This window comes from Pimephales promelas, chromosome 24 (genome assembly GCF_988280905.1).
Source record: "Pimephales promelas chromosome 24, fPimPro1.hap1.1, whole genome shotgun sequence".
Classification (NCBI taxonomy): domain Eukaryota; kingdom Metazoa; phylum Chordata; class Actinopteri; order Cypriniformes; family Leuciscidae; genus Pimephales; species Pimephales promelas.
Window position 1 is genome coordinate 17,240,342 of NC_142792.1, and position 26,130 is coordinate 17,266,471.

At 36.8% G+C, this 26,130-nt stretch overlaps 1 protein-coding gene and 1 long non-coding RNA gene across 3 annotated transcripts; one reads left to right on the forward strand and one right to left on the reverse strand.

Moving 5' to 3' along the window:
• Positions 1–87: 87 nt before the first annotated feature.
• On the reverse strand, positions 88–1,959 carry LOC148965199 (uncharacterized). The gene is made up of 3 exons (XR_016149707.1): positions 966–1,959; positions 312–824; positions 88–133 (listed from the first exon to the last, which is right to left on the reverse strand). It is a non-coding gene; the product is annotated as an uncharacterized LOC148965199 (long non-coding RNA).
• A 315-nt stretch (positions 1,960–2,274) lies between these two features.
• On the forward strand, positions 2,275–26,130 carry il15ra (interleukin 15 receptor subunit alpha). 2 transcript variants are annotated; one of them, XM_039668539.2, is made up of 10 exons: positions 2,275–2,337; positions 2,459–2,716; positions 14,226–14,411; positions 16,553–16,576; positions 16,859–16,933; positions 17,015–17,239; positions 22,542–22,580; positions 25,039–25,077; positions 25,209–25,278; positions 25,367–26,130. In XM_039668539.2, the coding sequence occupies exons 2-10, from the start codon at positions 2,650–2,652 to the stop codon at positions 25,455–25,457; spliced, it is 816 nt and encodes a 271-aa protein (XP_039524473.2). In that variant the 5' UTR covers positions 2,275–2,337; positions 2,459–2,649; the 3' UTR covers positions 25,458–26,130. The 2 variants fall into 2 exon arrangements, with proteins under 2 accessions (XP_039524473.2, XP_039524474.2); XM_039668540.2 differs by lacking the exons at positions 2,275–2,337; positions 22,542–22,580 and having other exon boundaries at positions 2,471–2,716.

A 26,130-nucleotide genomic window follows, 5' to 3' on the forward strand; every position in this document is an offset into this window, starting at 1 on the left:
TCATTGATTTTGAAGCACATATAACAGTAAGGCTAACATATTCATACTGTAAGAGACAACTCGGAATCAATTTATTAAAAGAGAAGTATTTATTTTTGCAAGAACAGGCCCAGTCGCCAACACAGCAGTTACCCTGCGGAGTGAGTGAGACACACAGACGGGAAGAAATGCATGGGTAATCTTTATACTGCTCTTCAAGGTCTAATGGGTTTCCCATTAGTTTTCCACAGACAAAAGATCCATTACTGCTAGCTTTGATTTATCACTAACTACTTCACCCAAAAATGAAAATGATGTCATTAATGACTCACCCTCATGTCGTCCCAAGCCCTTAAGACCTCATCTTCCGAACACAGTTTAAGATATTTTAGATTTAGTCCGAGTTTTCTGTCCCTTCATTGAAAATGTATGTACAATACTGTATACTGTCCTTGTCCAGAAAGGAAATACAGACGTCATCAAAGTAGTCCATGAGACATCAGTGGGTTAGTTAGAATGTTTTGAAGCATAAAAAACACATTTTGGTCCAAAAATAACAAAAACTACGACTTCCCGTTCTGTTGTCAATCCGCTTCAGTGACGCTGATGACGTGAGACGCTGCTGACCGATATCTGGTTCGTCCGTGTATTTGGGTTCAAATAAATATGGCTGGGCAAAAAAATGCAAGTCTTTTGTGTTGTTTGTGAATATTGTTTTGTTTACAGTGTGCGTCTCCCTCAGACTGTAAACGAAGCTCGGAGGCATCGGATTACACATTAGCAGCGTCTTACGTCATCAGACTCCTGATTGAGGACTGTTGGGACACTCTAGGCACGGGATGGTTCTGTTGAGAGAGACAGAGTCATTTGCACCTCAATGCCACGTCTGTACCATTCGGTTCACATGCAGGACATATGCTTTCAACTACTGTTTATTTACAAGTATGTTCTAATGTGTAATTATGTCATGTTTGGTCTCAACTTACAGTTTGTACACTGAAATGAATGGTAGTGATTACCACCTCTTGATTACCACCAATTTGCGTCATCTTTTGGTTTCCTGTTGGTCGGTTTCTGTTTTGGTATTCCACTCACGGATTTGCTCAGGGTATAAGAAGGGTAATTGTTGATTCCTACGTTTCCTATCAAAGACCTTTACGTTTAAAGAATATGAGGTTAAAGGGGTTGTTCACTTTAAAAAAAAAATTGCTGATCATTTACTCACCCCCATGTCATCCAAGATATCCATGTCATTCTTTCTTCAGTCGAAAAGAAATTAAGGTTTTTGATGAAAACATTCCAGGATTTTTCTCCATATAATGGACTTCAATGGGAACCAAACGGTTCAAGGTTTCAGTACAAACTGTTCGAAGACGATGAATAAGGGTCTTATCAAGCGAAACGATCGCTCATTAAAAAAAAAAAAAGTTTAAGTTTTATAAGCTCAAATGGTCGCCTTGCTCTGTTAGAGTTAGGGTGTGATGCGCGTTCGTGACTCTCCTGTTCGAACTCGTTCATCAAAATGAACAAATCTTTTCCTGAGTCAACTCGTTCATTTCGTTTGTTGCATTTGAGCTTATAAAACGTAAACTTTATTTTTAAATGAGCGATCATTTCGCTTGATAAAACCCTTATTCATCTTCTGAAACCGTTTAAAGCCCTTTGAACAGTTTGCAGTTTGCACTGAAACTGTCTATTTGACCTTGAGCCATTTGGTTCCCATTGAAGCCCATTATATGGAGAAAAATCCAGGAATCCCTTAATTTCTTTTTGACCGAAGAAAGAAAGACGTGGACATCTTGGATGACATGGGGGTGAGTAAATTATCAGCAAAAGTTTTTTTTATTTTTTATTTTTTTTACTTTTTTGAATTATTGGAGTCAGATTAATATTTGAATTATGCACGTCATCCTTCAACTGCCCTTTGACTCTAGGTTCAAAATAGCAGCTTCCGTTGAGGACTTTAATGATGATTAAGAGGACTATTGGTGACAGCCCAGACAACAACGAAGCCAACACATGTTGCTGTCTGTCTGTAAGGATGCACGTAGGCAACTCTAACTTAATGGTGACTCTAGAGCTGTCCGTTAAAGAACCAAATGTTAGTAGTTTATTAGCTATAGTGGACGACATAAGTGGATTTCGAAAGCCTTTGTTAATGAATTCCCTACACACGTAACTTGGGATTCTCCTTTTCTCGTGTAGCTACTTGCATAATGAATTGTGATTGGTCCTTTTTTTACAATTGCTATTTCACAATCTCGCCTTAAATTGAAGCTATTGAGAAAAGACGTTCACTGAGCGTCGTGACAGCGGCACGTTCGCGTGACAGCAGCATTGTGTTGGCGTTCGTTTACAGTAGGCTACACACACACACACACACCATTAGATAAAACATATACTTGCCCTTAACTGTGTAGTATTCAAGTTCATTTAAATCTCAAGTGCCTTGTGAGCTAAGCTCTGCTATTTCCTGCAGGAACTGCAATCGCGCACTTCGCACGGGCGCGCCCCCGAAGTGAAAGTGAAAGATGGTGTGGGCAGAAATTGACGTTTCCTTTCAAACACAAATATATAGCTGCTCTCTGCCTGAGGTGCGATTTGATACACATAGCCTACGTGAGGATTTACACTTCTGCGTTACTTCTGAATTCACCGGGACAAGTGGACATGCATATTATGGTTATATTGATTTTAATGACGGCCGCTTATCAGCCTACTATTGCCAGAGCAAGCGGTAAGTTGAGGAACATCACGGGGAAAAAATACATTTATATGTTTGGCAAACATGAACAGTGTTATTGCATATGTTATTGCAGATATTATGTTGAGGTTTAGCATTGCAGTGTGGACTCTACAACTACTAAATTGAATTGCTTGGCTAAAAAAAAAAAACGTTTTTCATTAATTGCTCGTGCATCACATGGCCTTCAAGTAAAAAAATAAAGACAAAAAAAAAAACGAAACCACGTCTTAGAAAAAGAAACTAGAAGAAACTTTAACTGAAAATGACGTATTGAAAACTCATTATTGTGGCAGTTTCCTAGATAGCCTTATTGATACAGTATTGATAATTTGCAGCTTGGTTGTTTATTTATCATTAAATATTGTCCTGTATATATGTCCTGTAAATATAGAGTAAATACCTGATTAAAAGACTGCTGTATTTGATCCAAAACGGTCAGCAATGGTTTTCAGTAGGCTGTGAACTTAATAGTGAAAAATATAATGGTAACACTTTACAATAAGGTTCATTAGTTAACATTAGTAAATGCATTAACTAACATGAACTAACGATGAGCAATGCATTAGGCCTAGTTACAGTGTTTATTAATGTTAGTTAATACAAATACAGCTGTTCATTGTGCGTTCATGTTAGTTCACAGTCAATTAACCAATGTTAACTAATAATACAACCTTTGATTTTAATAACGTATTAGTAAATGTTGGAATTAATATTAACTAAGATTAATAAATGCTGAAGAAGTATTGTTCGCATATTGTACATGTTAACTAATGAACCTTATTGTAAAGTGTTTGTTACATTAGGCTATTAGAATTAAGCTTGTTCCCCCCAAAACGAAAGTTGCGTCATTACCTTTTCTAATTTTCTTTTAATGCTAATATTGTTTATGTTGTACCGAAAATGAGTCCTTTTTGGGAACACTTTACAATAGGTTTCATTAGTTAAATACTTTTGTTGTAACTAAGCATTAACAAAAGCTCTACTGCATTGATTAATATTGGTTAATGTTAATATCAAAATTAACTAATAAATGATTTCATTAAATTTAGTATTTGTTAACATTAGGTAATGCACTGACCTAAAATGAACAAACAACAAACAGCTTGGTTTTTATTAACTAACACTAACAAAGAATAATAAATACTGTAACAAATGCATTGCTCGTTGTTAGTTAATTTTAGTGAACGCATTAGCTAATGTTAACAAATGAGTCATTATTGTAAAGTGTTACCTCCTTTTTTAATAAAACAGCACTTCATGCCATGTCTGTCAAGCTCCAAAAAAACATAGATGAAGTACAAACACTCAGATATACCTATATACCATACCATATGGTATATACCATATATGTCACAGCATATTATTGGACAGATTGCATTTGTGGACCGGTCTGTCTGGAACGTGTTAAATCTTACCTCTCAAATCGTTCCCAATTTGTCTACCTGGGTTCTAACAGATCTCAGACTGTCCCTCAGGGCTCAGTTTTGGGTCCTGTTTTATTTAGTGTTTATATGCTGGCACTTGGTCAGATCATTCGGAATGACCTTGAGCTTTCACTGTTTAATTCAGACGACACACAGATTTATATCAGCTCTCAGCCTGATCTTAATTCTTCCTCTTCAAACCTTTCTGACTGTTTGTTGGAAATTAAAGCATGGATGTAACTCAACATCTAAAATTAAACTGCTCCAAAACGGAAATTGTATTATTTGGCGCTCCAATTAATGTCAGTAAATGTAAGGATTTTAAACTTTCAGTTGACAATAGCCAAATGTCCCCTTCTGGCCTTGATGCCCAGCTAGCTTTTAATTCACATTTTAAAAACACAATGAAGATTATTATTATTATGCACATATTAGACCATTTCTCTCTAGGCCTGATGCAGATTATCCATGCCTTCATTACATCAAGGCTTGATTATTGTAACGCTCTCTTTGCGGCTTTACCAGCAAATTCTATTAGGAGGTTGCAAATATACAAAATTGGGCCTCACGCCATCAAATTACACCTGTGCTCCAGCAACTGCATTGGCTTCCAGTTCAGCTACGTATTGATTTGAAAATTCTGATTTTAACCTATAGAGCAGTACATGGCTTGGCTCCAAAATACATCTGTGATTTAATTACTCCATCCATTCCCGCTCGCTCTCTCCGCTCTGCTGGCTCTCTCTCTCTCTCTCTGGCTAGCCTTGTTGTAAATTCAATTAATATGTGGGTAAGGGCCTTTTCATACAACGCGCCAAAGCTATGAAACACATTACCTACAACTAAAGGATGCTGATTCTCTGGATTGTTTTTTTAGTCAAGCTTTCAATTTATAATTGTATTCTTTTTTTGTATTTTTTGATGCATCTATATATTTTTTTACTCTCATCTTTGATTATTTTGTTCTGTACTGTAGCGTTTTGAGTCTGAGAAAGGTGCATTACAAATAAAATGTATTATTATTATTATTATGACATTTGGTACACCTGTGTAAGCAGGAGAAGACACACCGGGTGCCACTCCTGTCAGCTAAGAATAGTAAAATGAGGTTACAATTCATACGGGCTCGCAAAATTGAACAATAGAGGATTGGAAAAAAAAACATTGGTGTCGATTTCTGCTCCCACGTTCAGGGGAACAACATGAAATCATGGATCCATACCACTTTGTAACACCAGTTCAGGATGGTGGTGCTGTTGTGTGAGGGATTTTTTGGCCACAGCCAACCTGAATATTGCTGACCATGTCCATCCCTTTATGACCACAGTGTACTCATCTTTTGATGAATATACAGTACTTCCAGCAGGATAATGCATGTCACAAAGCTCAAATAATCTCAAACTGGTTTCTTGAACATGACAGTGAGTTCACAACTCAAACAGCCTCCACAGTCAGCAGATTTTCAATCCAATAGAGGAACTTTGGGATGTGGAGGAAAGGGAGATTCGCATCAGCTGACACATCTGTTGCAACTGTGTGATTATATTGCAATATAGAGCAACATTTTTTGAGAAAAATATGCCATGAAGAAATAAGGGTCCGACTTGATACTAGTCAACCCGATCTCACGACCAAGTCGTACGAATTCGACGAATGATTAAAAAGTGGCTAATTCGTAACAATTCATACGACCTCACTCGTACGAATTAATACGATTTTGCTAAATCGTACATATTTTACGAATTGGCCAATTCGTATGAATTCGTACGAATGATCTACCCCTTACCCCGCCCCTAAACTTAACCATCACGTGGGTTTAGACAAATCGTACGAATTAGTACGAGTGAGGTCGTACGAATTAGTACGAATTAGACACTTTTTAATCATGCGTCGAATTCGTACGAATTGGTCGTGAGATAGTGTTGTACTAGTAAGTGTACTTAATAAAGATGTCGGTGAGTGTATGACTCATTTTCTGAAGCCATCAATTTTTATTTATTTATTTTTTGTGATAAACAGAACTACATTCAAGTAATTGTTCACAAATCTTAACTACTAGTGGTTTTTCTTATACTGAGGTTAATCATGCATAAGGAAATCTAGATTAAGGGGAGAATAGTGATGACATGTGGTCAAAAATTCTGATTAATAAAAATAGCTGAGGTTTGTACATGGTTTCCGTGATGAGCCCACATATTTCCGCCCACCGAACCTTAAATATCAAAACTTATTTATAATTTGTCAGATTTCCGTGGAATTATTACACCAGCAGAAAAGCACCGTTGACATCTGTTCTATTCATGTTCAGGTGTTAAGGAGTCATCAGAGTAGCCTTTATTTGGACATGACATGCACAAACGATGTGGTGTGTGTGTGTGTGTGTGTGTGTGGTGAGTTTTAGATCTGCCACAGGAAGTTGCTACATCTCCATCAGTTCACCTTTAGAACAGTTTCTTTTAATTATTTAAACATATTGCCAAGAGATTTTCATTGCAACAGAAATGCAAAATAATTTTCAGTTTTGTAACTTTTCAGATGTTGGAAACCAGGTAGTTAGGCTTCCATACTATCGTTCACGGGAACATCCGGGTAAGGTTCCTCTGGTGCGAAAGCCCTTATATCATTCTTTTGTGTTCCATTGAGAAAAAAAAACTTCTTGTATGGATGAAAAAGTCAATTCATAAAGTCAATATTTATACACTCTAGACATACTATCATGTATTTGTATGATGTAAAACAATGTATACACTCATCTGCAGATTTATTATGTAGCCTACAATCGGGTTGGACACACTTTTTGCCTTCAACTGCCTTCGTGGCATAGATTCAACAAGTTGCTCATTCCTCAGAGATTTTTTTTCATACGATAGGATCACACAGTTGCTGCAGATTTGTCAGCTGCACACCCATGATGTGAATCTCCGGCTTCACCGGATGCCAAAGGTCCTCTATTGGATTGAGATCTGGTGACTGGGGAGGCCATTTGAGTTCAGTGAACTTGTGTGACCAGAGCGGTCAAAAGGAGAATCGCACCAAGTTGTAAACATATAGAGTGGCGTTGACATCCAAAAAGATGTTCAATACACAAGATTATTAAGAACAAGACTTAAGTTAAAACCAGTCAAAAAATGTTAACCCCTTAACTGTCACCGTCCCGGTACCGGGACGCCTAACTTTACTTGACTATATTTCTATTAAATCCTAATCTAATTATGACAAATTATATATTGTTGGAAAGGTCTAAGACTTCTAAATAGATATTCTACCCCTGTTTTGTGTTAAAAAATTATGTAGGAAGAGTAATTGATGAATTTATGACAAGAGTGCACCTCAAAAAATCTGCTTCATAACAGGAGTTTTGATCTTTGTCACAAAAAGTTGATGAACCCACTTTTAATCATTAAAACTTCTGTTTTTATGCTAAAAGTTCATAATAAACATATAATCTAGTATTTTTCAATAAAAAAAAATGATAGTACAATATTATCCTCTAAAAGTGATAATATTTATATTTATTATCCTCTAAAATATAATATTATTTTTTATCGCCTTTTTTTATTAGATCACATATTTTAGTAGTATCATAAATTAGGTATCATTTGAAAGCTTATAAACTCAGAATTCATCGTATGAAAACTGTTTTATAATTGAAAGTTGCGTTACCATAGAAACGGTACTTATTTTATCATTTTATCTTTTGGGCATCATTATATTTCATAATTTATGATCAAAACCTTTTCTAATCTTGACAAAACTGATATTGTCAGAAAGGTCAGAGTCTCAAGGTTCCACATTTTGTGACAGAATTGATATTTGGACAGAAATGTATTAATTTGTTAAGGCAGAATGTATACAACTAAATTCAATGGAATTCAATGGCACCCGGTGGCTATTTTTGGTACTACGCCTAAACAAAATCTCATGGGAACTTAAAAAATATTGTATAAAAATATATATTTGATATAAAATAAAAAAATATATAGTTTAATTTACTGTAAATTTAAACTTCCATAACTTTTTCATACTTTCATTTTTTGAAGTGTTTTCACTTCAGCAATATTCTGCTGAGTGTTTTCTTTAAAACAAGACCAAACTTGGGTATATATTCCAAAGCATTCTTAAATTACAACCATTTAAGTTTGAATAGTGCATTTTAACCCCCATTCTCAAAAAGGGGGGTGACAGCTAAGGGGTTAAAACCAACACATAAATTTGGACAAACATTTCCTTTCTTTAAGGCCATGCCCACTCAGCTAAAAAAGGAAATATTAAAGAGTGAACCCCATGTAAATATTATAAAATGCATAGCAACTGTAATTACACAGTAGAAACGGTGATAGAAGACAACTTCCATCTTCCAGTGGTTTAAGAAACCACTTTGAGATGATTTGAGCTTTGTGAGATGCATCATCCCGCTGGAAGTACCCATCAGAAGATGGTCTTAAAGAGATGGACATGGTCATAAACAAGACTCAGGTAGTCTGTGGTGTTTTAAACGATTCATTAATTGGTACTAAGGGGCCTAAAGTGTGCCAAAAAAAATATCAGAATATATAAATATCAGAACCAGCCTGAAATATCACAACCAGCGTGAACCATCGATACAAGGTTCATGCCGTTTATGTCAGATTCTCACCATACCATCTGAATGTTGCAGCAGGAAAGACTCATCAAACCAGGCAACTTTTTTTCCAATCTTCCATTGCCCAATTTTGGTGAGCTGACAGGAGGGGAACCGGGGGATCCTCTGTAGCCCTTCTGCTTCAAGGTTCGACATATTGTGTGTTCAGAGAGGCTCTTCTGTTGTGATAAGGGGTTATTTGAGTTACTGTTGTCTTTATATCAACTCAAACTTGTCTGCAGTGTTGCCAACTTAGCGCTTTTGTCGCTATTTTTAGCGACTTTTCAGACCCCTTTAGCATTCTTTTTGTTTTTAAAAAAGCGACTAGCGACAATTTAGCGAATTTTTGGACAAACCTCAGTAACCTCCAAATGTTTCTACTGTCCTAAAAGCACAAGGTCTTGCTTTCTCCCCGTCGTCACTCTCTATCAGTGTTGGGAGTAACGCATTACAAAAGTAATACATTACTGTAACATATTAGTTTTTGCTGTAACGCAGTAGTGTAAGGCATTACTAATCAATTTTCAGTAATATTTTACTCGTTACATGTTCAGTGAGGCTTGTATTACAGTTGTATTACAGTGTAATGTCTGCTTTTACTTCTTAAAGGCAACAGACTATGTGAAAGTTTTAAAGCAGTCTTTTAGTGCCAGTTCAGAGCGGTCGCGTCTGTAACATTGTTTTTTCCTCATAAATGCAAACACGAAAACTAAAATAAAATGAATATTTTAAGGTCTATGGAGACTGGAGAGCCAACCGTTCCTCATCCGATTTGCGCAGTGTAATTAACAGAATTACAAAAAATATATTTTGCCTCCTATTTTTTTGTCACGCATGAATGTGTGTCTTTTCCCTAATATTAAAAATAAAACGTAGACTGATATTTGTCTAATGTCTGGAGTCCTTTAAGGAAGTAGCCTATATACGTTTCAATACATGTATTTTCTGAGAATTTTTATTTTAAGTTTTGACTGCAAATGTCATGTCCATAATGCTGGACTTCCCCAATTTTCAATAATTTATCCTCAACTAGTTTTGTGGTTAACTTCAAATGTTAACTTCAAATAATACTAATAGCCTAATTTAAAGATAAGGCAGCATTGGATCTGGACGGTAAGGAGAATAACGCTGGAGTTGGAAGAGGTGTGTCGCGATTCTGTAGGTTTGTGGATCTGAGTCGTGCGGCGAATCGCGAAAGATTTCGGTTTCATATTGCATATCGTTACAGCCCGAAAGTTAAGTTCTACTTAGTTATTTTGGTGAAAGTAACTCAAAAGTAATACATGAGTAATGTAACGCATTACAATTCTGAGACAGTAATATTGTAAGGTAATGAATTACTTTTAAATAACAGTAACAAGTAATACCTAATGTATTACAGTTTGGAAGTAACTTGCACAACACTGCTCTCTATAGCTGCATCTCCCCATTCAGTGAATGGCTTAAAGGAGGTGCACGGCCGCTGGCAGACGTGAATGAGCAGTGTTTTTCCACTGACTTATCACTTATCTGCTTTTTGTTTTATATTTAAAGAATTTATTTTTATCATCTTAATTCCATTTCTTTTCTTGTGCTTGTTATTACTTGTAACACTCACTATCACGGAGCTTAGTTCATCCGGTTCCCTAACTCTCTCAAGTCAGATAATGTTCCACATAGGCCTATAAAAAATGTAATCGCTGCGTTTCCGGTCATTCTCCTCTGACCCCTCTGGCCATCACAAGGCATTTTCACCAACAGAACTGCCGCTCAATAGATATTTTCTCCTTTTCTGACCATTTTCTGTAAACCCTAGAGACCCTAGAAGTAGTGTGTGAAAATCCAAGGAGATCAGCAGTTTCTGAAATACTCAGAGCAGATTGTCTGGCATCAACAACCATTCCACGTCCAAAATCACTAAAATATAAATTTTCCCCATTCTGATGCTCCATTTGAGCTGGAGAGTGTATTTCTAGGAGTTTGCATAGTGCTTCAAGGTCCGTCCGACAGATTGCGAAAGCACCATTGCGTAAGTGCTCCATCACACAGTATTGTATCCTTTTAAATGGTTATGTAGTCAAAATGTAGGCTTGATTCCAGTTCACTAAACGCTAGTGAGATAAGTACTATTTTGACGTGATTGTGTTTCAGGGCTATTTTTAAATACGTGTTGGTGGATGATAAATGATTATAAGTAATGTTTCACTATTTCCTCGTTCCATTAGAGGAGGAATAACATACCCCTCCAGGCTGTAACTTTATTCTCTCCTTTTTGAACAGATGTGCACTGTCTTGTCCAAAAATGTACTGGAGAGTGTTTGCACAGCAAAAGGAGCTCAAGGGGTTTTTTTTGTATCACAATTGTTATGTTTTATCATGGCCTTCCTCTGAACCACATGCTGTTTTCAAATGCTTTTAAACAGACTGTGAAAAAGATGGTGAAATTAAAGAGAGTAACCAAACTTAAAGGGTTAGTTCACCCAAAAATGAAAATTATGTCATTAATGACTCATCATTTTGTTCCAAGCCTGTCATATTGTCAATCTTCGGAACACAGTTTAAAGGGATAGTTCACTTAGAAATTAATTTTTGATATGTTTTAGTTTACCTCACGGGCATCCAAGATGTAGGTGTCTCTGTTTCCACAGTATTTTCAATTTTGATATTTTTCGGTCAAACCGTTCTTGTCTATCAGTCATATAATGGAGGTCTATGGGGTCCACCTCAAAGAGAGAAGTCCAAATTAAACATGATTTAATGACTCGTAAATGTCAGTACACACTGATGGCCTAAGACACGAAACGAGCGGTTTGTGTGAGAAAACAAACAGGATTTATATCGTTTTTACCTCTTGTAATCACAGCCACGTCCAAGTGATCTGAAGGCACGGGCACTCGGGCAGGTAAAACTTCCGAAATCTCTGTAAACAATGAGTGATGTACATGCGCGAGAGATCACTTCCAGCGTATGCGCAGACCGAAGCGCCCGTGCCTTCAGATCAGTTGGACGTGGCTGTGGTTACAAGAGGTAAAAACTATATAAATACTGTTCGTTTGCTCACACAAACCGCTCGTTTCGTGTCTTAGGCCATCAATGTGTACTTACATTTACAAGTCATTAAATCCGGATTAATTTGAGGTAGACCCCTTAAACTTGCATTATATGACTGATAGACAACAACGGTTTGACCGAAAAATATCAAAATTGAAAATATTGTCTTGGATGCCCTTGAGGTAAGCTAAAACATACCAAAAATTAATTTCAAAATGAACTATCCCTTTAAGATATTTTAGATTTAGTTTAAGAGTTTTCTGGCCCTCTATTGAAAATGTATGTGCGGTACATTGTCCTTCCCCAGAAAGGCAATACAGACATCATCAAAGTAGTCCATGTGACATCAGTGAGTTAGTTACAATGTTTTGAAGCATCGAAAATACATTTTGGTCCAAAAATGTTGTCAATTCTGTTGTCAATCCACTTCAGTGACGCTGCTGACGTGTGTCCGAGCTTCATTTACAGCCTGAGGGAGACGCACGTTCAGTGGTGTAGTCTAGTTTTTTGTAGTGAGTATACTGTGATATACCAGCAAATACCGCGATTCGATTCGTGCTGTGCGCAAAACACAGTCGTCACGGCGGGCGGGGTGACTTTATGAATGAAATTTCTTTCACAAAACGATGCTGTTACGAATCCTCACGCTTTTTAAAGTGGGTATACGGAGATCTTTGACATCCTAGTGGGCCTACGGAAATCCTTGACATTTTCTAATCTAGTGGGTATACGGCATATACCTGCGTATCACGTAGACTACACCACCGCACACGTTGTAATCAAAACAATATTCACAAACACGTCTAAGGATTTCGACACAGAGGAAGACATATTTATTTGAACCCGAATACACGGACGCACCAGACACACGTCAGCAGTGTCTTACGTCATCAGCGTCAGTGAACGCGGATCCACAACAGAAGCAGAAGAGAATACAATGCTCGTAGGCTGTAGGGTTGGGTATCGATAATCGAGTATCGATTGGAACCGGGACTAACTTTTCGTTTTTCCCGGAATCGTTCAAAAGTTAAAATTTCGATTCCTACTTTCGATATTCACAGTCCGCCGAGCGGAAGAAGAAACCGCTGAACAACATCACCGAAGAAGCGTCTACCGGAAGTGTTGGCATAACCACGCGAGTCGAACATGAGTACCTTACGTCGGCGATCCAAAGTGTGGCTTCACTTTTCTAAAAATAACGAAATCTCGGCAAAATGCAAAATTTGTCACAAAAGGAGTATTTTTACAGAAGGAGTATTTCCTTCAGAAAGGCCGTTGGGTAGCAAGGTTAGCTAAACTTTTTTGACCCTGACTCTTAAAAGAATCGAGAATCGTTAGGAACCGAAATCGAAACAAGGAATCGGAATCGGAATCAGAATCGTTCAAATTCAAACGATACCCAACCCTAGTAGGCTGTGTCCGAAATCTCCCACTACTCACTAAATAGTGGACTATATGGTGAGCTCGCCATTTTGTAGTGCTGTCTGAATGTATAGTGATGATTATTATACCCTAATAGTCCACTCAATGTATCCCAGAATGCATTTTGAAAAGTAGTGTACAACCGATGGTCACTAACCCAAGCCCTACTATCATGCATTGCGCTGTTCGTAAAAAAGACGGACGGGCGACAGCAATGACGTAATCAACGGCGCCGAGAGACGATCGAGTAGTGTCCGAAAGTGGTGTTTCTATTATGCTGGTGAGCTCACTATATAGTGCTCTACTGGGAGTAGTGGTTTGAGTGGAGATTTCGGACAAAGCCGTAGTTTTTGTAATTTTTGGACCAAATTGTATTTTTGATGCTTCAAAACATTTTAACTAACCCACTGATGTCACATGGACTACTTTGATGATGTCTTTATTTCCTTTCTGGACAAGGACAGTATACCGTACATACATTTTCAATGGACAGAAATCTCTCTGACTAAATCTAAAATATCCTAAACTGTGATAATGCTTCCTGCTCCAGTGCATTACATTGTAACGGTGTCACCTAACCATCTGTGAAGTGACTTTCCGTATTCACTTGATGTCATAAAGCTGTGTTGAATTTCAAAATGTGATTCATTATGTAAACTCTTTCATTGTTACTAAAGAGTCAAGTTTTGAATACAGTTCCAAATTGGCTCAAAGTCCAGTTTCCAGTCCAGTCTTTCTTTCATTTTTTCCATTTACCATCAAAAACTTTTGATGATGTATACTTTTCCCCTCTATTCCATGCTCAAAACCTTAAAAAAAAGAGAAACTTAAAGGGGAAAAAAGAGAGAAACTATTCCATAAAGTCACTTCGGACATTGATTTGTGCACATTACAGAGAATCAGCTGTTTATAATATCAATGCAATGATGATTAATTGGATTTTATCTATGAGTATTTGTTTGCATGTGTGATGTTTTTTGACATTATTCCTACTTTGTCTCAGATGAATGTGAACCATGGAATAACACGCCAAACGCAGTTCCTGTTGGGAAACAGTCTGTTGATACGAGAATTCGAATTCAGTGTGAAAAGGGCTACGTGAGGAAAGCAGGAACATCTAACCTGATAATCTGCAAAAAAAATAATGGCAACATATCCTGGGATAACAAACCTCCCCTCGAGTGCATACGTAAGATTCTTGCTTTTTGCTGAGAGATGTCCAGGGCTCATGACATGTCCGCTCCCTTAAATCATGACCACTATATAAATAAAATGAGGGGATTTAAGGAATAAAACCTTTTTTGTCTTAGTTGTTTTGGCAAATTGATAATTAAAGCCACTGAGTACAACTTTAGAGTCTGTGCCCATCATACACTATGTAATTTTCTGCAAAATCTGTCAACTCTTCCTGCTCAATACCTACAGACTGACTCTGACTTTTGGCAACAAGTGCTGAGTCCGTTAGACTGAAATCTGGAAAAAAATTCTGCAAAAGTCCAGTGTATTCCAACCTCAAAGTGTGGTTGGAATACTTTTGACTGAAGCAGTGTCGGCTGATTGCTTTTTATAAACATTTGTTTTGGTCTGTGCGATACTGCACGTTGTCAATTTACCCAACAGTATTTTGACACCCTGGAATGCCAGTTGGGCGGGAACACCCGCATATTACAGCCATGAAATCCAGCAAACAAACTGGGTCAGAGATCGCAGATTCTACCTGACCTAAAAAGCCTCCACACCCATATAGAAATCTTTATGAACAGGAGCACAATAAAATGTGATATCAACTCATCATAAATCAATAAATCAACTCATTAACATGCAAGTCTTCGCCTTCCGTTGTCAGTAGCGCTTGTTCCTGTTGCGTGTCCTCAATCTGGCAACCCAGGGCAGCAACAACTCTCTTCAAAATTTTGAATTTGGACTGCAGTACCCATTTCAAACACTAGGTGTCAATCTCACATTCTGCACCTTTAAGGCCCCGTCCACACTACTGCGTTTTCGTTTAAAAACGGAGAATTACAACGAATACGATCTCCGTACACACAAGCGTTTTATTTGCGTATATTAGAATTGATCTCACCAACACTGGGCGTGCGCGTGAAAATCCCTCAGGATTCTTTAAAGGGGTGATGAACTGAGAAATCAAATTTTCCTTGAGCTTTTGACATCTAAGAGGTCATCATATTATAAGAATATCCTGTAAGTTCCAGAACTGAAAACGTCCTTGTTAGTCCAATAAAAGCTTTTATTGACACCAGCCTCAGCAAACGACTTTTGTAAAAGTGGGGAACTATGACGTCAAAGAGGATAAAACACCACCCCCGCAGAAGAAGATCAACGCCTACTTCAACACGGCCGGTTTAGCCCCGCCCACCGATTCACGCATTACACGCATAGCTAAATAACATAGATGCCTACCTCGTGATGACAAACCGGATCGAGCTACCGAGCAATACAGAATATTGTGCAAAGAAGACAGTGGCTGCATAAGCGTCCTCTGGATTCCAATACGACTGCATGGATAAACTTTATTTTTAATGACGTTCCAGCTGATGAGGTAAAACATCGTCATCTGTTCGCTTCATTTCACTGAGGATTGTTTTGTAAACAGGACTAGATTTGCAGACCGATTAAGAGTAAAGAACGGTGCTGTGCCGTCTATATTGATCTGACAGGAATTGTGCAACACACGGACTCTAGATCGAACATGTATGGGCGAATCATTCCGGTTGCCATTTTACAACATTGGACGTTTTCAAAACAGTTTCCCCCAAGTGGATCGACGAGTGAGTCGAAACTCATTATAATATGCAAAACTGTTATCCACTCACAGCAGTGGGCGTTTACTTCCAAGTCTTCAGTGCGAGACGCCCATAAAAACCGAGCGTTTTTCAGCTAGGCTCAAAACTAGGGTACAAAATAGCCTATTACTTATGCATTTTGATGTTTTTGAACGCAAAAACCAAGCGAACATTTAAAAAGCCAGTTCATGACCCCTTTAAAAGATCTTTATTTGTGTTTCAAATTTGAACGAAAGTCTTATGGGCTTGGAACGACATAACCGGCAGAAAGCCGGCAGTCGGAAGATTACACTACGTCACCATTGTCATTTGTCTCTGTTTGTGCCGAGTGAATCGGCCCTAAAAAACACTCAAAACAAATAACGACAATAATGACATGCTAAAACACACTCCTTAGTAATTACACAACAACGTCTTGACAACCACTCACTCACAGCACCATTAGGAAAATCACATTTTCTTCTGATGATTCTAAAATGTATAAGTTGATGATCAATGTGCTGATTATATTATTCCTTCTTTGCAGGTGATCCCAAATTACCGATGACAAGTAAGTACAATCTTAAGGACCAATTCCTCCCTGTCTTTCTGTGTCTGTTGATCAAGTGAAAAGTGAAGTTTGTGGTTTTAACATTAACATTGGGAATACAAGCAATCTTTTCATAGCGCTTACCTTACGGTGTGTTTACATTTTTGGGGGGAATTAAGCAACAAATAGATATAACACGTATTTAACAACAAAAAATAATTGCGCACATTACTTTTAAACCCTGTGACTTACCAAGATTGGCTCAAGACTAAAGCGTCCTGTATTATATATTTGTTTCAACAGAGACTACAACACCCACCACAGAAAGAACAGAAATAAAGACTACCGCATTTCTTGGCACAAGCAGGCCAACCACAGGTATATATGTTATAATATGCTTGTATGTGTTGATATTTTGGGGTAGAACCATATTTATGTTTATTATATGACACACTCCAGCAACAGGGCATATATCTTTGACAACAACAAATGAAGTTGTCACAACCAAAACAAGAAGAACTACACGCCTGACAACTTTGAAGAGCATGACAAAAGAGGCAGAGTCTTTTACAACAACCAATGAAATTACTTCAACTAATTCAACATCCAGCAGCTTCACAAGCAGAGATTATAAGACAACAACATCGTCACATACCCCGTCAAGCTCGATCACTTCAATAAAAGGTGAAGCCGTTCACTGTGATGGGTTGAAATGCATGGGACTAACTTTAACGGAATAATTCACCCACAAAATTAACATCCGCTCATTATTTACTCACACTCGTGTTGTTCCAAACCAGCTTGACTTTCTTTCTCCCGTAGAACCCAAAAAGAGAAGTTTAGCAGAATGTTCACACTTTTCCACAACACATAATAACCAAGATTTGTTTAGCTCTTTATTAGCTCATATTTAAACTTTCTACTGCAAGCTTGAAAAAGTCATAGAGGTTTGGAAAAACATAATTGATGACAGAATTTAAAATTGTATTTTATCTTAATTTCGCTAGAGCTATGTTTATGTAAATGTACTAACACTTATACAGTAACATTCACTAAATAGTTGCACCACTTTTGCACATCAGCATAATACTTACGATTTACTATTACTATTATTGACTGACCATCAGTTGGTGCAGAGCTGATATTGTACTTCGTCTTCAATATTTAAAAAAAGCCATTGACTCTCCTTTTTGTGCAAACACGCCTCCTTTAGGCCGGCTACAGGTTGCGCGGTAAATTCACAAAAGTTGCCTGGCACAATTTGTATTGCACTATCACTGCCAAATGAAAGTAAATGAACGTAGCCTAAGCTTTATAAAAAAAAGATCTTTAAGTGCACTTTCTAGCAATTATGGTAATTGTAACCAGCCGAAGGCATTGCCAACCCCTGTTATTTTATTTAAAGTAATCTAAAGAGACTAAAGTAATTTGTGTGTGTGTGTGTTTGCACCATTACCTGATCTACATTATTCCTAAAATCTAAATATGTTTTTCAAAATGAAGTTATTCCTGTGGGGATTTTTAGTCATTATTTAATGATTACTGTGATGAAATAGTGTTTGGTATATATAAAGACTTTATAGTCGAACTTTAATTTGAAGCAAAACAGGATGTGAACCAAACTTTGCTTAGATTTTACTTCCTGTTTTTCAGAAAGAAAAAAAAAGACCTTCATATTGCAAAACCCACAATGTTGTATATAACTTACCACACACACCCGACACGAAAATTAGGCCTTGTGGGCAGAGCTCTGACTTTCTAGCACCATTTAAGATGTTTATTGATAAAACTAAATTTAAGACTTTTGAAGACTCGCAGAAACCCTGTACATTACTAGATATTGCTACACTGTAAATTTTTTTTTGTTGGTTTAACTTAAAAAAGTAAGTAACCTGGTTGCCTTAACATTTTAAGTTAATTGAACAGGAAAAAGTGAGTTAATTCAATGAAGGAGATTAATTTAATCATCAGAAACTTAAAATAATAAGTTATCTGAACTAAATAGATTAAGTTGATTTGACAAAAGAAAAAATGCTGTGATAACAAATCTTGGAAATATTTTTTTTTTTTACAGTCACCGACACCCAACATAGCAGATAGGCCTTCAAACAGAAATTCCTGTTCAAATTTTTCACTTGAAAATACTGAATCCCTGTCTCTAAAACTGTGCTAGTTTGTCATTTTCTAAGAAGTTGCAACTTGCAACATGCTCTTTTAAAGCTTCTATCAATATTTTTTTCTTACAAATATTTTGGGAACACCATTAGCTTACACAAAGTGGACTTATTAGGCGTACTGTAGATGCGTGCAGCGTGTTTGTAGGTAATTCTGACCGATCTGCTCTTTTCTGGCGAACATGTGTGTGATTTTTCAGCATCTTTCTATGTCTGCGTCCAGGGCTTTTCCCTTTTTTATTCACTCACTCTCTGCTCCTCCTTTGCGTTTACGCTCCATTTATTTGTACAGTTGTCGGATAGCCAAACAGGTTGTGCGTTGTTGATGTTGGGTCATGTGGTGGTGTCCTTTTCACACAGGATTGCCTGATTCGTAGATTCTAAGGTCTGTCAATTTATTCCGAGCTACTGTACATATCAGCCTATTACACATCAAGCTGACTGCATGGCAGGCCAGAATGACCGTGTGCTCCAGTTGGCCCGTCCGCTCCTACTTCCACCCCTGGAATGCGATTTTAATCACAAAACCCGCTGAGATTAATGAAAATGTGTGTTGTAATGTTGGGATTGGCTCAGACACAGCATTGCCGAACTAGTCCTGCCTCTTTGTCTTTTTTTTCTTTTCTTTCTTTGTACTAATACTTAGTTAAATTCGCTAAACAGTTGCACCACTTTTGCACATCAGCATAACACTTACCATTACTATTACACTGTAAAAAATATTTTCAAGATTTGCTATCACAACATATTTTCTTTTGTCAAATCAACTTCATAATCATTTATTTAGTTGAGATAACTTATTATTTTGAGTTTCTGATGATTAAATGATTCTCCTTCATTGTATTATCTCACTTTTTCCTGTTCAATCAACTTAAAATTTTAAGGCAACCCAGGTTTTAAGTTAAACCAACAATATTTTTTTTACAGTGTAGTAAGCACAACATTTTTTCTTTTGTCAAATCAACTTAAATAATTTATTTAGTTCAGATAACATATAATTGTGAGTTTCTGATGATTAAATGAACCTCCTTCATTATATTAACTCACTTTTTCCAGTTCAATCAACTTAAAATTTTAAAGGTGCCCTCTGGCATTTAAAATCAAATCATACAACATATTCCATACCAGATGGGGGCAGTATACCTCCAGAAATACCTCCACGGCACTCTCATGTCTTCAAACAACACGGGCGAGCGCTGTGTAGCTCTGTCTCCCTCGTGCATATTAATCAAATCAATTGACACGATAGTAAAAGTTTGGAAGACCGCAGTTTCACGTGGAGCATTTGAAGATTTTTACAGATTAGAGACTAAATGAACAACATCTCAATACTAAATTATAAAGGCCGTCTCATAGACAAGTCGGTGCATTTCGACGATATGGGAAAATTAAAGCCCAGGCTATTATTTCTAGTTTTATGATATTCGTTTTGTTCATATTACATTTTTATCATTAGTTTTAATTTAATTTGACAGACAGCATTCCCTGATGTGGACCAAGCTATTGTCTTTCAGAGCTGCCAACTCTCACAACACTTTTCACACACTCTCACGCCACACATCAATTCTGTCATGCACAGAAAAGGACACGGAGACCGATGTCAGCTCTCAGATTCTGTTCATTTTATTACGCAATTCAAACAATAAATACAGTATTGGCGCTTTACTCGACAGATCCCTAACGCACGTGAACCGATCATCTCTACTAGCTAATGGTAAAAGAACACGAACACTGTTGAAAGATACAGTATGTTACAACTTACCAAAACGTATTCCTCGTGCATAATATCGACCAATCATTTTTTTTAAATCTTCCCTGAACTGAAATGTAGAAGTGGGCTGTATTTTCCACACGACTGACATCAGTTTCAAGTACACACAAGCCGCCGACTTACTCGTGTACTGCAGTTTGGCTGATGGTAATGTTGCCTGCCCGCATACCGCCTCCCATGGCTGAAACTGGTATTACGGCACCTGCCGGGCCGGGGCTACCCAGACAGCAAACTGACATTGAATCGAATTAACGTTGAACCAACGTCAGACGCGGCATTCTTCAAAGCTAAATGAAAATCGAAAATTGGTTTGCTTTCATAACGTTGAAACAACGCGTTGATTTCAAGTTGATTTTCCGTTAGTTTTGAAAGAATGACGCGTCTGACGTTGGTTCAACGTTAATTCGATGAGCAAAACAATGTCAGATCAACGTTGTTTCGATGTCATATTTCCACGTTGATTCAATGTCAGTTTGCTATCTGGGTAGTAATTTAGCATGCTAATTCAGGTTAATATCTCGGCAGCACTATAACTTGTCATTTTTTTAATGACATCATCAACCTTATTTCTTCTCATTCTTTTGATGCGTGTAGCTCATTTTTGGGATATTTTAACCTCAATTTTTACAGATGGCACCTTTAAGGCAACCCAGGTTACTTACTTTTTTTAAGTTAAACCAACAATATTTTTTTACAGTGTAGTAATCACAACATTTTTTCTTTTGTCAAATCAACTTTATAATAATTTATTTAGTTCAGATAACTTATTATTTTGAGTTTCTGATGATTCAATTAATCTCCTTCATTGTATTAACTCACCTTTTCCAGTTCAATCAACTTAAAATGTTAAGGCAACCAGGTTCCTCCTTTTTTAAGTTAAACCTACAATATTTTTTACAGTGTACTATCATTGACTAACCATCCCCAATGCAGTTTAGTTGGTGCAGAGCTGATATTGTACTTCATCTTCAATATTTAAATAAAGCCATTCCCAGCAAACAAATTTAAGTTCTGATTGTTCTGGGAATGTTCGTTTTTGGAAGTTCCCAGAACATTCTCCTTACGTTACAAAAATGGAACCTAAAAATAACCTACAGTACATGGAACGTTCCTATAACGTTCTTGTTTGGTTCCCAATAAAATAACCTTATGGGACCATTCGGGAACGTTAGGGGAACGTTCTGTGTTTGCTGTTCTGTGCAAACACGCCTCCTTTAGGCCGGCTACAGATTGCAGTTCGTTCACAAAAGTTGCCCGGCACAATTTGTATTGCACTATCACTGCCAAATGAAAGTAAATGAACGTAGCCTAAGCTTTATAAAAAAAGATGTTTGAGTGCACTTTCTAGCAATTATTACTAGCCGAAGGCATTGCAAACCCCTGATTTTTGTGTGTGTGTTTGTACCGTTATTCCTAGGATCTAAATCACTCAAAATTGGCTCACCCTCCTGTTTTTCAAAACTCATTTGACTTGAGGGAATGCAGTAATATGAGTTATTAACAGCAGCTGCTCCTAACATAAATCTTCTGACTTGGAAGAAGAATCTTATTGACTGATTTGATGATGCTATTTTGTCAGCCACATTCATCTACACTTATAGTGTTCGTTTTTCAAAATGTTTGTATGAATTTCTCCTTTGGTGATAAGTAAGTGGATTCTCACATGAGTATTTACAATAAGAGTGAACTATACCTTTAAAAAGGTCATATATCGTAGGCCTTCCTTTTTTTATAATTTAGGCCATTTCTTATAATTTAGGTCAGTTTTATAATTTACTTTCTGACCTTTACAATAAATTACTTGGTTGTTTTGTTTGTTTGTTTTTGCTGCTGCATCTTTATGAACTTCTTTATCTCAAAACATTCCTCATGACCTCTTGGATGACGTCTTTGACATGGTCGATTAACATTTACCACATGTTTGCTTTCAATCCATGAACTATATAACTGACAGTAATAATAATGCTAAACTTCTCTCACCCTCATGTTATTGCACTCGCTCTCAAAACCCACTCTCATTGTTCTCTCCCATTTTTATTAGGAGTCACTGTGTGTGTGAACACCTCTACTGTTTCTGAAGGTAATTTATTTGCTTGTAGTTAAATATCCTCTAACTTTTAGATTTATTGAAGCCTGTTTCCGCCACTGAATATAAAAATAAAATAAATAATTGTGACTTTTTATCTCGCAATTATGACTTTATTTCTCAGAATTGACTTTTTCTGACTTTATATCATGCAATTCTGACTATATCTCGCAATTCTGACTTTATATCTCGCAATTCAGACTTTATATCACACAATTCTGACTTTATATCTCACAATTCTGACTTTATATCTCACAATTCTGACTTTATATCTCACAATTCTGACTTTATATCTCACAATTCTGACTTTATAACTCGCAATTCTGACTTTATATCTCACAATTCTGACTTTATATCTCACAATTCTGACTTTATAACTCGCAATTCTGACTTTATATCTCACAATTCTGACTTTATATCTCGCAATTCTGACTTTATAACTCGCAATTCTGACTTTATATCTCGCAATTGCGACTTTATATCACGCAATTCTGACTTTATATCTCGCAATTCTGACTTTATATCTCGCAATTCTGACTTTATATCACACAATTCTGACTTTATATCTCGCAATTCTGACTTTATATCTCGCAATTCTGACTTTATATCACGCAATTCTGACTTTATATCTCGCAATTCTGACTTTATATCTCGCAATTCTGACTTTATATCACGCAATTCTGACTTTATATCTCGCAATTCTGACTTTATATCATGAAATTCTGACTTTATATCATGAAATTCTGACTTTATATCAGAATTTCTGACTTTATATCACGCAATTCTGAATTTATATCTCGCAATTCTGACTTTATAACTCGCAATTCTGACTTTATATCTCGCAATTCTGACTTTATATCTCACAATTCTGACTTTATAACTCGCAATTCTGACTTTATACCTCGCAATTCTGACTTTATATCTCGCAATTCTGACTTTATATCTCACAATTCTGACTTTATATCGCGCAATTCTGACTTTATATCTCTTAATTCTGACTTTTTATCATACTTTTATATCATATCTCGCAATTCTGACTTTATATCTCGCAATTCTGACTTTATATCTCACAATTCTGACTTTATAACTCGCAATTCTGACTTTATATCTCGCAATTGCGACTTTATATCACGCAATTCTGACTTTATATCTCGCAATTCTGACTTTATATCTCGCAATTGCGACTTTATATCACGCAATTCTGACTTTATATCTCGCAATTCTGACTTTATATCTCGCAATTGCGACTTTATATCACGCAATTCTGACTTTATATCTCACAATTCTGACTTTCCAGAAGTAAACTCGCAATTGTGAGAAAAAAAGTCAGAATTGTGAGATAAAAAGTCGCAATTACCTTTTATATTTTTCATTCTATGGCGGAAACAAGCTTCAATATAGATTAGATTAGATTAGTTTAGATTGGATTATAGCTCTGGATATTATCTCAACCAGCTTCATTTTTACTAAAACAGTATGGCTGCTTCTGAAAAGGCATACTCTCGAGTAGGTAGTACTTAATTTGAACAAGTAATTACTTCACGAGCAGTAAAAATATGTTTTATATAGTATGAATGTAATCTGGACTTCATGTGACATACCAGCATTAGTTGTGTAGCTTCAGCTCCATTCTATTTATGTGATTTCTGATGCAGCCTATAACATTAAAGGAGATCCTTTCACACACAATCATTGAAAACATAATAATAATTTAAAGCAAAATTTTGGATTTTTTTTTTCTGGCAGTATGCTTCACTCTCAAAGCGTTCATACAATTTAAAGGTACTGCCAAGCTCCCACCATTAAAGTAGTCCATACTCATGCACTATAACAAATATTGTTGGTTTAACTTAAAAAATCAAGTAACCTGGTTGCCTTAAAATTTTAAGGTGATTGAACTGGAAAAAGTGAGTTAATACAATGAAGGAGATTGATTTAATTATCAGAAACTCAAAATAATACCTTATCTGAACTAAATAAACAATTTAAGTTGATTTGACAAAAGAAAAAAAATGTTGTGATAACAGATCTTGAAAATATATTTTTACAGTGTGTTCATTATTTCGCCTCTGTTATAGCTATTTAATGTAAATTACATACAGTATGTGCATATTAAAACATCAACATATTCTTGCATGTAATGCAACATGAGTAAGTGCACATGAGATTAAATATATGATAGAGGGAACATGTTAAGTGAAAAAAATATGTCTGTCCATCACAGAAAGCTGATGAATGGCCTCCGAAGACATCATATGTTTATGGTTGTTTTGGAGCTGTACAGCTTTTGGCCAGGCTCTGTTTATGGGTTTTCTACAAAACCATACATTATTCATATTTTTTTGTGAAAGAAAGCAAATTTGGGTTTGGAACAACTCAAGTGTGAGGAATTAATGACAGAATTTTTATTTTTTTTTTGAACAAACTAACCCATTAAATTTCTTTAATTTAGGAACTGATACACTGAAAGCCACCAATGGGTATTACACATGTGAGTGCCATTTAATGCTGTTTATTTCCTGAAAAAAATAAATAATATTCAATATTTGTCCACTTTGTGCTCTTCATTGTATTATTATTATTATTTTTAATGGTTTCTTTCTTTCTTTCTTCAACACTCAGCAACAATAGTTGGAGTTTCAAGCATAATTATCATCTGCGTGGCAGCAGCTGTATTCCTTTTCTGGTGGAGGTATGTTGTATAAAATATATTGTGGAATGTTTTATTCTGTAATTTTTTGCAGCTTCTTATTCGATTGTTTTCATCCTCCAACCCACAGGTTAAGACATCGAGAAAGAGATAGTCCAGAAGTGTCCTACATACCCGTACAGTTGGTGCATCTGAACACTGATCAGCTGAAACAAACATAGCAGTCAACAAGCCCACAACAGACTCTGTCAAAGACACAAATAAACCACAAACAGGCTCCGCCCATGATGCAGACAACACAAACAGGCTCCGCCCATAATGCAGACAACACAAACAGGCTCCGCCCATAATGCAGACAACACAAACAGGCTCCGCCCATAATGCAGACAACACAAACAGGCTCCGCCCATGATGCAGACAACACAAACAGGCTCCGCCCATGATGCAGACAACACAAACAGGCTCCGCCCATAATGCAGACAACACAAACAGGCTCCGCCCATAATGCAGACAACACAAACAGGCTCCGCCCATAATGCAGACAACACAAACAGGCTCCGCCCATGATGCAGACAACACAAACAGGCTCCGCCCATGATGCAGACAACACAAACAGGCTCCGCCCATAATGCAGACAACACAAACAGGCTCCGCCCATAATGCAGACAACACAAACAGGCTCCGCCCATGATGCAGACAACACAAACAGGCTCCGCCCATGGTGCAGACAACACAAACAGGCTCCTGCTGTTAAAGACTTTGCCCTGAGCAGTCCATGACATACCATCTCAGCTGCACATATTTGATTAACCGCCATCCATTGTACTTTACCTCACTCTACTCCTTTTACGTTTTTCAGAAAATTAATAAAGTTTTTATATTGTTTTTACGTCA

Excerpts from the sequence above, each read along its gene's own strand:
- il15ra (XM_039668539.2), top strand. The coding sequence starts at position 2,650 with ATGCATATTATGGTTATATTGATTTTAATGACGGCCGCTTATCAGCCT. Across the intron at positions 16,577-16,858 it reads TCCCAAATTACCGATGACAA|AGACTACAACACCCACCACA; the intron begins GTAAGTACAATC and ends TTGTTTCAACAG. Across the intron at positions 17,240-22,541 it reads CTCGATCACTTCAATAAAAG|GAGTCACTGTGTGTGTGAAC; the intron begins GTGAAGCCGTTC and ends CATTTTTATTAG.